The 14617-nt window shown below is 43.1% G+C and overlaps 1 protein-coding gene across 1 annotated transcript in view; it reads right to left on the reverse strand.

The window, feature by feature from the left end:
* Positions 1-13669, reverse strand: part of LOC138472685 (dual specificity protein phosphatase 26-like) — a 109593-nt gene extending 95924 nt beyond the window's left edge. The window contains exon 1 of the mRNA XM_069610973.1: positions 13350-13669. Coding sequence (XP_069467074.1) covers positions 13350-13480 — 131 coding nt within the window. The 5' untranslated portion in view covers positions 13481-13669. The remainder of the gene's footprint in view (positions 1-13349) is intronic.
* Positions 13670-14617: the final 948 nt, after the last annotated feature.

Below are 14617 nucleotides of genomic sequence, written 5' to 3' on the forward strand. Positions count from 1 at the left end.
GCAGAATGATTAGCACTTTCTCCTCCCAGGGGGTGAGGTGCAGCGGTTCCGCTGTGCCTCCAGTGGCAGACGTTTTGCGGCTGTGAGAGGCGATGGAACTGTAGACACCACCTTGAGGTCGTTCCACCTCTTCCTGCAGTCTACTATGTCTTACTGTACACTGGCAACTGCCACTACCTTGTCCTTTATTTCTGTCCATATTGTGGTCTTGCAGTGTATAGATGGAAAGTTCTTCTGCATTGTCCACCACCTCATCTACTAAGACCTACAACTCAGCATCGCTGAATTTAGGCGTGCAGACTGTCAGTTCAGGCATCCGAACTTTCCACTGCCTCCTGGCCTAATTTTACAAAGTTTGGCCATTGAATGCGTGTGGGAAGTGGTGGATTCAGGAAGGATTGTGCTTTCAAAGGTGTCAACCTCTGAGTTTCCCGTTTGCAACATGGTGCTATTTCCACATGGCAGTAGTTCCACCGCGGAATTACTGTTCAGCAACTCCTCCAGTTTTCCAGCGGTAACGGTAATTCCACTGAAATTTGGAGGAATTACTGATGTAAAAAGATTTTGTGGGGCAATTCCGCCAGACGGAATCACTGTTACCATTGATGGCTGTTGCACGCACCCGGCAATGCATAATTTGGGTAATTCTGCCTGACACCATTACACCACCCAACTCGTAAGGAGGCCCAAGGTGTTGTGCTCAACTAATGGTGCTGGGAGAGCCAGGAGCAACTGGCATCTGGGTGGGTGAGTTCGCCAGCTGGCTATTGGCGTTTCCCCATAGATCTATGTTTTCAGATGGGAGACCTGAGGTGAAGGGGATCAGTGCATTGTGGGCGGGGTTTAGCAATTTCTTGGAGAGGTGTAGAGCTTTTAATACGTTGTGTTGGGCTGAGATATTTATTTTAGCCGTAACTGGCAGGGTGTTGTGAGTGTGTTGAGTGAGGTGTTTGAAATGTGAGATTGTTAGTTCATTGTATTGTTTTGACAGATCTGCTGGGCTAAAATTGTTGGCTTATTTTTTATTATCCTGTACATTTCTATATTTCTTGCGTGTAAGAATGTTGCGTTGTCTGGGAGAGTTGGTGGGTCAGGGAAGAAATGTTGACCTGGGAAGGCCAGCTCGTTTTGGCAGTTGTGTTCATTTTGATGTTTCATTTGTTGAAGGAGGTGTCATGTAGTGTTGGTATTGTTATGGTGACCTGTTAATCTGTTTACTTCAAAGGGTTGCTTGTGGATTAAGCTCAGTCTTGGTGTATTGAATAGTGAGGTTTTTAACCATTTCTGAAATATCAGATGCTCTTCTGGTTTCTGGATTTATTTTGGGGTTTAGTTTTACAGTTTTCCTATGTGGATAGAGAAGGCAGTAACTCAATACTTGTTCTTCTCTCACAACACCTTCATTCTTTACGTATGATGTTGCTTGATCTCAGTCTCCTTTTTGGGTGGTAGATTGGGATTTTTGATTGGAGGAATTTCACTCCTTGTCCATGTAGTGCTCTGTGAGTGATGCAGAGTTCTTTGAAGTGAATTATTTCATTTACTTCTTACCAAGCTTCTCAGGTCTGTGTGATGTGTTCCCTCCTATGTATTTTTAGATGAAGTCTTTCTGCAATGTTTTGGATGCATTGTAGTTCTTTTATAAGGTAGTCAGACATACCTAGAAATAGGCTCTGTTTGAGTAATTTATTATTGGCAGTACGAGTGAGACTATGGTGAGTTTCCAGTGTAGGAAACTTTGGTATGGAAGGATGCATCTGATTAAGCAGAGGTGATAGAAGCATATTCATACTATTGTGTTGACCTGTGGTTCTAGTGTGAGCCCACTGTCCATGAGTATTCCCAGTTTCTTTTATTACTGTGGGTGTTTCTGGTCTTATACCCATTTCAGGGGGCCATGGGATTGCAGTTTGCAGTTAATTGTCATTGAATGGGGTGATAAGTATTTGGGTTTTGCTTGGTTTCGTTTTAGGTTGCTGCTCGTCATCTATCTCATTGAGGCACTTTTTCAGGGAGAAATTTGAGTCTGCATAAGTAGACATCTTGAAAATTAGTTGAGTATCATCTGCGTAGTTATAGCATGTTTGTCCGTTTATTTATTGACTTGATGAGAGACGCCATATCTTCGTTGAAGGGAAGTGGCAGAGACTCGATCATTGTGGAACACTGCAGTTTGTGGTCTTGGTTGGTGAGGTGAAATGCTGTAAATTGGTAGTTTTGGTTCTGTTTGTGAGGAAAGACTTCATCCATTGCATTGCAGAGTTGTGAATGCTGCATTATTGTAGTCTCTTGATGAAGGTTGTGTGGCTTTTGGTGTCAAAACTGCTTATTTTTACAGACGATTGAGAGCTAATGGTATGTTGTGGTCAGCTTTCATCTTTAGGTCATCCTATATCGAAAGGAGTGCTGATTCTGTTCCTCTCATTCGTCTGAACCCTACCTTCAATTGGTCCATTAGTCCATTTGATTCCACATGGCCGAAGATTTATTTGTATACATAGCTCTTCAGGATTTTGGCTGGGTAGGGGATGTTAGATATGGGCCTGTAATTAGTTTTGTCGACTTCTTTTCCTGCCTCCTTTTTAAGATGGTTTAATGTAGGCAGCTGTGTAGGCTCTTGGTACGATTTGTGTTTCCAGTGGGAGGTTCACCAACGTTTGGAATTGGAGGACTGGGGTTTCTTTGGCAAGTAGTAGGTTTTTGTACACGTTTGGTGGGCAAGCGTATTTTGGTGATCAGGCTTTGTTATTCTCCTTTACTGATTTGGTAAAGATTTCTTTTGACATTGGTCTGAAAAAGTCAAGTTATTTGTGTGCTATTAGGTTTCCTGTGTCTAATAGGTTTTGATTGTGTTTGGGGTAGTTGCGTCAGTGGCCTGTTGAATTTTATTTTATTTTGCTTTTGAAGTGGTCCGCTATTTTGTTGCATAGGTTTCCGGAAGGTATGGGTGCATTGCTGCCTGAAATTCTTTTTTTATTTCATTGATGATTTTGTACAGTTGCTTTTGTGGGTGTGTCACTGATTGAATCCTTCTGGAGTTGAGATATTGTATGACCATTAACATGGCTGATTTATACAGATGGATCTGCTGTTGGTACTTGACTTCTTTGGATACATTGTAATGTTTCCTCCATGCTTTCTCTGGCTTCGATTGTTTTTCTTGAGTGTTCTCGGTGCTGGCATGAGCCATTGTGCTGCTCCTATTTTTTGCGATGGTTGAATGGTTTCAGGGGTGTCTTTCTATCTAGAGAGTGTGTTATCCATGTCTGAAGTTCACTTTCTAAATGATCTGACATCATTCAGCTGGTGGATGTATGGTTTTTAGTTTTCCATAGGTTTGGCTGAATAGTCTATAAATCACCTTTTCCAGTTTCTATTGGTTGTGATTGCTTGGTTTGTGGTTGTGGCTGGTGTGTCAGCTGAAATGTTGATGGTAAAAGGGATCATGCAGTGGTCACTCCAGATAACCGGCTGGGGGGCGGCATAGTGATGAGTCCATCCTTACAGAAGATTGCATCTAGTGTGTGTCCAGCCATGTGGGTGGCTCAGTTTACAATTTCCTTTAGATGAAGGCTTGTATGCAGTTTGTCCCTATCTGTGTGGGAAAAATATGTCAACTTGGTCACTGAGTTTGAAGTTGACAAGAAGAGATTTGCAATCTTCAATGTCTGTTGATGGTATAGGTGGGGTAGTGATGTGATGTTTGTGGGCCACAGAGAGGAGGACTCCTCCTCTTCTGCCCGGTGTGTTTGCTTGTAGAAGTTTAAAATTGTTTGGGTGAGGTTCATGGGCTATTGCTTTGTAGTCGTCAGATAGCCATGCTTCTATGAGGAAAAGGGCATCTTTGCCACCTTCTTTCAGAAAGCCATAGATGACCGTTTTGTGCTTTGCCATTGACTGGATGTTGATTAGGCTGCAGTGTATTAGATTCTTTTTGAGTATTACATTGATCTACAGTTCTCTGAGTTGTTCTCGTATTAAGGACTCACAGGTCTAGTATGCAAGGGTGTTGAGGTGTTTGGAGACGGTGGTCTGTTTCCTTGTTGAGACATTCTAATAGATTGCATACATAGTGAGAATGTCCCCCATTGCTGTCTGTGGGTCCTTTGGTGTGATTTTTCCAGTCTCTCATTATGTCTGGGGTGCTGAGCGTGGTGTATTCATCTGTTGTTCTATTTCTTGGTTTCATGTTTTCCGGAGTGTTTTTGGTGATGTGGTGTTCGGTTGAAAGTAGTGTTTTATTTGGTGAGCGTGTTCTATCAAAGGCTCTATTATGGTCTTCTAATGTGTCTTCTCTTCTTGTTGGGCCTTGTGTGAATGATCCGGCTGGTTTATAGGTGGAGATATATTGTGCAATGTAAGTGGTCTTAGGTCTGATTTTCACAAATGGATTTTCCTTCTTCAGTGTGCGATAGTTCTGTGGTGTTTGGAGATTGAGGGAGGAATTGTTGTGGTTTCAATTATTTTTTGATAGAAGGTTAACAGGCTTGCAGTCAGGAAAAAAAAAAATCACAAATACAAATCGACCATACACATGGTTTGTATGGAACTGTACGTAAAAGTGTGAATAATAGAGAGAAAAATTGATTAAAAATTGAGAGCATGGGGTAACAGAAAAGCGAGCCTGTGGGTTAAGAAAAAACAAAAAAAGTTTTAAAAAAGGAAGTCCAACATTTTTCTCATTTTTCAGGAAGAGGCGAAAATGGACAATTTACTCTTCTGGCATACAACCAGGTTAGTATTCCAAGATGGTCAGTCTGGTAAAGTCATATTACACTCTTTAGAAATAACTATGAGAAAGGGGGAGGGCGCACATAGCACAAGTGAAAGTTCCAGCTTACTTTGTTTAAGCTCAAAGAGCATTTTGGGAACATAAGAGTATAACAACAGGTCTTTATATTTGACAAATATGCCTGTGGTAAAAAAAGGTTGCAAGTTTGAATCATTAAGTACATAATGGACAATGGGCTTGATGTTCATTTACATTTTTACAACACATCCTGACATCTAAATGTTTAGCATACATACTAATTGAGATCGCCCCAGAATATAGATGTGTGGATAAAATAGCTGCAGCATCAATCATTGGGGTCATTGGGATGTCTGGTCCTGTTCAGAATTATAGCTGGGTCTCAGGATAAAGATGCATGTACAGATGCTCGGGTTTCAAAGTAGAGTCATCCTACGGGTATTATTATCGATAGGCTTCTTACATGCAACCATGATTCACATGTAGACTCTCCCCTTCTAATGTGTGCACCACCTATTCATATCGCATTTCAGGAACCTAATAACTGAATAACAGTGGTGGTTGGTTCTACTACCTACTAGCCATTCATGAGTGTCCCTTTTTTATTTTATTTAATGTCAGACCATTATTTAACAAATACTTATCTCGCTTATTCATAAAATATTTATAGGAGTCCAGGGCATGTAAAACAGAATTGCTTGCTCTCTCAAATAAATATCTTGCAGAACTCCTAATGCCACAAATATATGTATTTGCCGTGCTTATATAGCGCTGTTATCCAAAGCGATTTAACAAAAGGAATACAGTACAATAAGATGTAAAATCAGTCACAATAGGGGGTGAGAATCAAAGGACAAGAATATTCAACAAAATTCAAGGGAAAGAAAAATTGGAGTAGATGAGACTTCAGCCGTAAAGAAGGGGTGAGGGGGGCAAGAGCGAATTTTAAAGGGGAGAGGGTTCCAGATTTTTGGGGCAAAAAACTGAAATGAGTGAAAACAAGAAGCGGCCCAAGGCCAGTGGGGAACAGAAAGTAGAAACTGAGAAGAAGACTGGAGATTCAGATTTTGTTGATAAAGGGTGTCGAAGGGTAAACCCAAAATCCGATAAGAACAAAAAGTCAGAAGGGTGCAGGTTGCCGGAAGGGTTAATCAGCTTCAAAAAACGGAAAACTAGCAACTCTTTGTCATGTTCAACAAAGTTACAGCTTTTATACACAAGATCAGACAATTTACATAACAAATAACAGTTACAACATAATCCCCATATTTCCATTGGCTAACCCCTGTACAAAAAACATAACAATCGCCTATATTCTCTAACCCCATTGGATACACAAAACACGATCCCCTTTCATGTCGTCTCATTATGCAGTCAGTCACGGCGTTTTGAAATGTAATCGCTTTGTCATTTCTAATCATTTACAATAGTTGACTTGCTTCATTTGTCAAAGAAACGTTGATCCAGTTCATGATGTGCATAACCTTGAAAAGATCCCTATCAAAGAGAGGGAAAAATTAAAACAACGGCCATTCCTTTGATCGTACAATGGTCTCCTCATTATCCCAGACCAGCTGGTGTCCCAAACTGCTCCTTAAGCATTCCTTTGTACCACCTCATGCGACTTCCATCTTACATCATATGGCATCCCTAGCACGTGTCCTGCTTATCTTCCTGAGAACCCAAATGGAATCATAAAACACTGGTCAAGATCTGCCTTCGAGCATCCATTTCATGTATTTATTGACTAATCCTAATCCGACCATCGCAACCTAACTGGATCCATTGGTCATTCAATGTTTGTTTGTTTGTTTGTTTATTTATTTATAGCGCGCGCCAGACCCGAGGGTATCCGGGCGCGTGTTCAAGAATACTTTAAGCTTACATGTTACAGTTACACATTTTAGGAAGGTTACAGGGTGCATTGACAGTAAATGATGACAATATACATGGTTACATGCACAGGTGATTGTACACAGGGGTGTATAGACAGTATACATAGAATGTCAAGGAGCAAGGTGGATTAAGCGGGGGTGATGAACAAGGAGGTGTGCATTCAGCTGCAGATTATCAGGTGGGTCAGGCATGGGTAGTCCTAGTGTAGTCGGTTATAGGTCATTTTCTTTGAGCCATTTAATGCTCAATGACAAGGCTTCATGTTCCCAGGAAGTTTTTCCCTTGAATTTACACATCCATATAACCATAAAAACAAACCTAATGGCAGTTCATTCTGTTCTTGCCTCCTGCAATCATTTGGCATTCTATGCCATCTGCCCAATGTGCTCTTCTTCCTACCCCTCTCATGACCTTGGCCATCCAAAATGCTCACAGAGGAATGGACACTCAACTGCTGCAAACCAGAAGCTCTGCGGCCTAAGGCTCTAACTATGATGAGCCTGCAATTTTTTAGAAGGCTTTTTATGTAAGGATAGAAAATCCAAAAACAAAGTAATTATACCTTGTTAGGAATGGCGCTTCTCAGTTTGCCCCATAAGGTTGCTGCCAATTTAGGAAAAAAACGTTTGTTCGGGGTGTAATAAATCAATTCAGAAGTGTATATTTTGTAACTGGATATGTTTAATTCACAATCCTGTAAATTTTTTAGAGTCGCGTAATCCTGAAAATCATAAATTGAGTTTCAGATGGAAACTTATGATTTATGAATTTCAGGATCACGGGACTCTAAAAAATTGTCTCGATATGTCCCTTCTGTTCAGATGCAATTGAAGATATGGTATATTTTGCCCTGTGTTGCCCCCTTTACAGTGATCTGAGAAGAGGATCCCTCAAGCCTCTTTTCATCTCGCTTTCAGTTGATACCATTGCTGAGGATGTGACTTTATGCCTAGCAGCCAAACATAATCTTGCCATTTTTGCAATGGGCTGGTATATATTGTGGGCCTGGTGGATAACTTATAAACATGTGAACTAGCCCAAGGGAGATACTAAGGGTCCTATAGACCTAGTTCTGCATGCTTGATATATATCTTATCAGTGTTACCATTAGATTAAAAAACTATGATTGACATTTTACCTTTCCTTATGAATTGTATTTGAATATGTGGGATTTCATTTGGCATCTCAACATTGAATGTTTATGTTTATGGATTTAAGGGCGCGAAACATATAGAGACTACTAAGACAAACGTCATGAACAATATGAGCCGAGACCTGATGTGGACGAGACCCGAAGAGAGACTAGCAGAATAAAAAAGGTTTTTCATTTTTTCTTAAACACATTCATTGACTCAATAGTTCTGAGCTCCGTGGGCAAGGCATTCCAGGTGAGTAGAGCTGCTATATGAAAGGCTCCATTCCACACCCTGTTGGTTTTGCAGCGAGTGGTTTTAAGGATATTTGGGTTATCGGATCTTAATGATCTCAAGGAGGCTTTTACTACCAGTGCATCCATTAAATAAATTGGCATATGCCCTACAATACATTTCTGGGTGATTAATAGCAGCCTAAAGCGTACTCTGACTTGCACAGGGAGCAAGTGCAGGCTCCATCTTGCATCCAAGATGTGGTCTTTGCGATTCAGTCTTTTCACGACGTTCACTGCCCCATTCTGTATTACCTGAAGGCGATGGAGATCGGTTTGGGTGATGCCAGCTAAGAGACTACAACAGTAGTCTATCTTGGACCCTATGATGGTTCTTGCTAAAGTTTCAGGATGCACATAAAGACCTAAAAGTGACCAATGCATGCCCATGGTAGCAGGGGGAACATTGAGGTTTCTATAGACCAAGTGCTGCCCACTTGAGTTTTATCATCTCTGTCAGTGTTACCATTAGACTCCAAAATCATGAGTGGCATGTTATCTTGTTCGATGAATTGTATTTGAATATGTGGGATCTCTTTGGGTGTTACTACACTGAATGCACCTGTTGTGCTTTGTAAAGACCTAAAGTGGCTAATGTACGCTCAGCGTAGTAGAGTGACAGAATTTTTCAGATAGCATGTTTCTGAAGTTTTACTTAAGCAATGATGAACAGTAATTGATTTTATTGATATTTTTAATGGTTTTAATTCGTGTTTGATGTTTTTGTATGTGTTGGCTTTTATGGTAATTTGCAGAAATAAAGCATGAACGAATGAACGGACCTAAAATAAGAATGACTTGAAGTTCCCCGAATGATGTTGGTAAATCACTCAAAAGCCTGAGTCCCGGGACTAAAAATCTTCTGTCTCATCTGATCTAAAAGAGAGTCCCAGGGACGGGAGTATAGTCTGATGTCCTCCGTGGACCAAAGGTTCCGTTCCAGAAAGTACCATGTGATTCTTTCCTAAAGATATAGAATCACATGGTCCCCATAAATAGATTCCCATGGATACATAGCATCATAATGAAGAGAATTTAAAGTTGAATCCTCCACTACAAAGGATGTCATGGGAGATTCCTGCAGGGGTATTCAATACGGTCACTGAACATTGTACTCCAATATTTGGGCTTCTTACAGTCTTTTAATAAATGCACTTGATGTACCCTCTGGAGCACATGACTCTAATCTCAATGATTATTCCCTAAGACTCTGTCTACAACCACATGTTTGACTAACAGCATGAAAGGACAATTCCCACATAGTCATTGAATATTGAGGCGATATTACCCTTGGTGGTGAGTCGAACCTGTCGGTAACGGCGGTGCCATTAAAGACAGGTTCGGCCTGCCGTAGAGGGTAATATCGCCATTAGCACTCCTGTAGTTACCTACGTATGTGCTAAGGGTGTACATTGAAAAAAGAAAAAAAGAAACATACCTTTTATGCGCGGCCCAGCACGGATCATGGTTCACAGTCTGTTTTCAGTGCTGATGACTGTGGCGTCATCAACATTGACAATCGACTCCGGGAACCACAGCACGATGTTGGACCGCACAGAAATGGCAACTTCCATTTTTATTAACACACCCTTAGCACCTGCGTAGGTAACTACACGGGTGCTAAGATGTGAGGGGACGGTGGGGGAAGGATGGAGGAGTGGGGAAGGGGTGACTAGCCAGCAGCACCCAGCTGCTGGCTGGCTGCTCAGAACGTATGTACCATATAATACAGCCTGCATTCTGGGCATCCTGATTGGACAGATCTCCCTTCTAGGGTGCTAATAAAATATCATCCCTTGCAAATGGGTTGGCCCTCATCTTACATGGAAAGCTTTTTATAAAATATAATATGTAGGCTTTTAACTGGACATAAGAACTTCTTGCATGAGGACGGATTCCTTCATAGGGTTAGAAGGATAATGAGATCACCCACAGGCTCCTCTGGCTAAGTTCAAGCAAGCTAGAGTTCATCTAGGCTGACAAGTCATTTAGACCTTTTCAATGCATGGTCAGACAGATTTCAGATGACTTGTATCTGCTATGAGGGCACTCACTAGGGGATCCCAATACAAATTCAAGAAATTTCCGAAAAAGTGCAGGGAAAGAGGCCATTTAGAGGTTTCTTGCACTGTCAGCCCTGATATGATATGATCTTATATTATTGTACAACAACTATGCGCTCTTTCCTTTTGAAGTAGACTAGCTTTTTAAACACAGCCCCATAGTTTGTTAACTCTGACCCTCTTACTCTGTACAGGATGTAGGAGGTGTAGTTGTATTTTGTATTTGGGTTTTATACAGCACAAACCTAGCTAAGAGTCATCGGATTGCTGTACATTGACCGCTAACACTGAGGGTAAACATGAGGCAAGCACGGGGGATTTACAATCTATAGCATGGGGTGTCCCTGCTACAGAGGCGAGATGTTAGGTGGATACACAAGGGGGCTTGGGGGGGCACTAGATATGACTGAGGAGTGAAGTCTTGAGTTCATTCTTGCACTTCAAGAGAATTGGCACAGTCCAGTTTGCCACTGTGATGGTGTTTCATTAGGCAGGGACATAGCAAGAGATGATGATTATAGCCCCAAAGTGGGTATGGGGAAGTTATGTTTATACGAGCAATAAAGGAACACGTTATTACCAAAAGGATACATAGACCGCCGGAATACACTATTTGTTGTGGCCATCAATGTTTTGCTAGGTCTTTTAATAAGAATGTCATAGATGCATGTCGTGGTTAAATATGTGCTTCACCACTTTTACCACATACTTCTAAAAAAGCAGAGCAAGCTCTCCCTACATCCCTCTACATACTAACAAAGGAGCTTGAAAACAGCACTTAACATGGTCTTACATGTTAAGTTTTTGATGACCAACTCAGCAGGGTCCTTAGTGAATTGAGTATCCTTCAGGCAAAATCACGGGGCATGCTTTAACTGTAAAAGAACATTGTTACAAAAGGTATTGGCACTAGTGATAGAAAAAAGCAACAGTAGTGGAACTCAGTTCCCCAGTGTTCCTCCTCACTTCGACCTCTTCCAGGAAGGAAGTCTGCACAGCCCAAGTCGGAGCTATTCTCGACTTCCTTTCTGTGCACTGGTATTACAGAAGCAGAAGGGACTTGTAGTGACGAGGCAATAGTGCACTCCCACCTGCCTCCCCGAGGAGGCAGGCGGGGCCTGAGAGAACATGGGAAACAAAATGAAGCATTCCTGAGGTCCCCGAGTACTTCCAGCTCTCCAGGCATGGTGCGTTTCATAGCATGTCAGCAAAGGCTACCTGGGCAGGGAGAGTTGCAGGCGTGGAGCTTCTAAGACCAGGCAGCCCATAGTCGAGTGAAGCAAAGGGAACAGGAGCCCACAGCTTTGCTTCCCTGTGGGTTGCCCAGTCAAGGAAGCTCTGCTCTCTCCTGGACCAAGGTCCTAGCATGGCACGGACAAAGCGTCCCTACAGCTCAGACGTCCAATCAGAGAGATTTTCTATCCTTCTTCTACCTATGTATTTATTTATTTATTTGTAGAGCGCATAAAGCCCAGAGGCAGCTAGGCGCTGACACCTGAGAAGTTGGTTACAGTAGCTTAAAGGTTACAGAAGAAAGAGAGACATTTGCATAGAAGTGATATCATCGGTTAACATCCTGGAAAAAGAAGACACATTACACGCCTGCCTTAGAGCAAAGTAACAATAGGATCGATTAGTGTTCTAATGCGTGTGCTAAAAGTAATGGCTATATTTGGCATTCAGTGAAAAGGCACATAAACTAACTCCAATGCATGCGGTGTCATATGTTTATCTCTGGAATCAGTCTTAGCACCCTTGGGGTGACCAAGAAGCGGCCAAAGACATACATGGCTTGCCTTTCCTATGCGCAGCGCACTTGCTCCAGAGAGATTAAAAAAAACAGTTATGGGAAAAGAGGCGGTGGATTTATAAAATGGGATTTCCTTTAAGGTGTACTCGTAGCGTCTGTCTACCGAGTGGGACCCGATCCGTTAGGAATGGGACGAGGCCGAGGAAAGGTGGCACGGCTTCACCCGCCCTATTCCATGCTTACCTGATAGACTAATCACGTTTCCAAGCACTCCAAGTAACACATCGCAGCACCCCAACATCAGCTATAATAATGATTACTACATGCTCACACAGTGACACATTGCAGCGCCCTACCCCGGCCTTAGCAATCACACCGCCTTTATTCCAACTATAGTCATCCTTTCGATTCTTTCCTCAGAACCAGACCATACCTCCCTGCCACCAACCATGGACATTCTTACTCCATCCTCATGCAATAACAAACCAAAACCATTGCAGCAGATATAGCAATGCTTACCACATGCTCCCACAGTAACACATCGCAGCACCCCAACATCAGCCATAACAATGCTTACTACATGCTCCCACAGTAACACATTACAGCACCCTAACCCAGCCTTAGTGATTACACCGCCTTTATTCCAGCTATAGTCATCCTTTCGAGTCCTTTCTCAGAACCAGACCATACCTCCCTGCCACCAACCATGGACATTCTTACTCCATCCTCATGCAATAACAAATCAAAACCCATAGTAGCAGATATAGCAATGCCTTCCTTAATGGTGCTTCAGCGCCCCCATAACCACACAGCCGTCCCCCATTCACCTCAATAGCGCATCACACCATCGTATAAGGAGTCACAATAATTCTTGCTCATTGGTCTATCATCCTCAATAACACACATTACACCTCCTGATTACCAAGCATATGGAGTAGTTCTTCATCTTCCATAAACATTACACCAGCATACCAGTTCATACTTAACCTTACTTCATCCTGCGCCTATCACACAACACGCATCCATTTTAATTCTTACAATCTTTGCCATAAAAATGACATCAGCATAACAGTTAATACGTAACCTTACTTCATCCTGCCTCTGTAACACAACACGCATCCCTTTTAATCCTCACTCCATCTCACTGAATGAATGACACATCTTTCTAATTCTTACCCAACACTCTCTCACGAGAAACACATCACCTCCCTATTCCTACAGTGCAATCCTTTGTTTATCTGTGAGGTGTCTCTCTGTAGGAGGAGAAAGTGACATCCCTTGTGCGGGAACGTAATCCAGTGGCATATGTTGTTGTTGTTAAGAAGGGGGTAAAATGCTAGACACGTCAGGTACCCACATTATAAGCTCATAGAAAACCACCCGCTGGCATTAAGAGTTATATAATAGTTGCATGCTCACACTTCTTGTACGTTCTTCGTGAAAACCCAAACTAGCTGCACTCACGCGTCCCCCAGGTAGAGTCCAGGCCACACTTCGTCTGCACGCCGCAGCGGCGCGGTGCACCGCCCCATTAGCTGTTCCATCTCGGGGATGGAGGGAGCCTGCGGCCTCCCGCTCCTCGACGCGGGCCTCATCTTCAGGCTGCGGGACGCTAGCTTCCGCCGCCAAGCGCTGGCAAGCCTGCCGCTGGGCGCCGTCCCTTAGACCTGGAGCCGGGTACCACCCCCACCAACCAGCACTGACAGGTGACGGTTACCCGGCAGCTGGGAGCTGTCCTGCGTGTCCCATGATGACGACGACGTTAAGCTCCGGGTGTCGCGCTGTCGCCCCTGTCCCCAGACTCTGCCAACTTTCTGCAGCTGGTGGGAACAGAGCAGCGGACAACAGGGCACACACAGGCTGGTAGAAGACGGCACAGCTGGAGAAAGCACGAGGTTGAGAATGTAGTCGGCAGAGCGTCAGTGTGCCAGTCTTATGAAGATTTTAAAAAAGGCCTGTACCGCTTGAACAAAGTCATATGATATGACCGGCATGAAAAGCTGGCAGGATTGGGGTTGAGTCAGTCACATGCCAGGGGCTGAAAGCCGTGAAAGCCCGAAGAAGCATGTGGAAGACTCAAACATGCCAGGCGTAGGCCAGTGAAGGCCCAGTGCCACAATAACACACGAAAGTTTGCAGTAGAATTGGTGATTTGTCAGACCTGCGCTGCGCCTATAAAACACCCATAGACATGCAGCAGGCAGGAGAATAATCAGTCCTTGCAACGGCGGTCACTCTGTGGCTGGTGGTAGTGTTTTGACAAGAGTGGGCCATACATGGGTTGGAACAGAATCAGTCACAGCTTGACATGAGACTCGGGGCCTGATTTTCAAAGCGTTTTTCAATGGGATTTTCTTATTGAAAAACACTTTTCTAAATCAGGCCCTCGATCTTCTGTAGCCTCTTTTTTTGCAGTAGGCCTGTCTGCCTCTCTCTTTGAAGCTCGCTGCCACCATAGTTTACCCAGAGATCATTCTCAATATACAATATTCTATTGGGACAGTCAGACCCCCAGCAACTCCCCTCATCCTCACCCCATACCCTTTATGCTTTAAATAATGCAGTAAGAAAAAATCGAACTTTTGAAGTTCGAGCAAAACACATGGACCCACTTCGTCGGGCTATCCAAAGTCAAACATTCTAAATTTCGGTGGATTTGAACTGCTCTTATGCTACTCTACCTACGATGCTGGGAGCAGGTAACCTAAGCATTTAGATCACTGCATGGGCTG

This window comes from Ambystoma mexicanum, chromosome 8 (assembly GCF_040938575.1).
Source record: "Ambystoma mexicanum isolate Mex_15411 chromosome 8, UKY_AmexF1_1, whole genome shotgun sequence".
NCBI lineage: Eukaryota > Metazoa > Chordata > Amphibia > Caudata > Ambystomatidae > Ambystoma > Ambystoma mexicanum.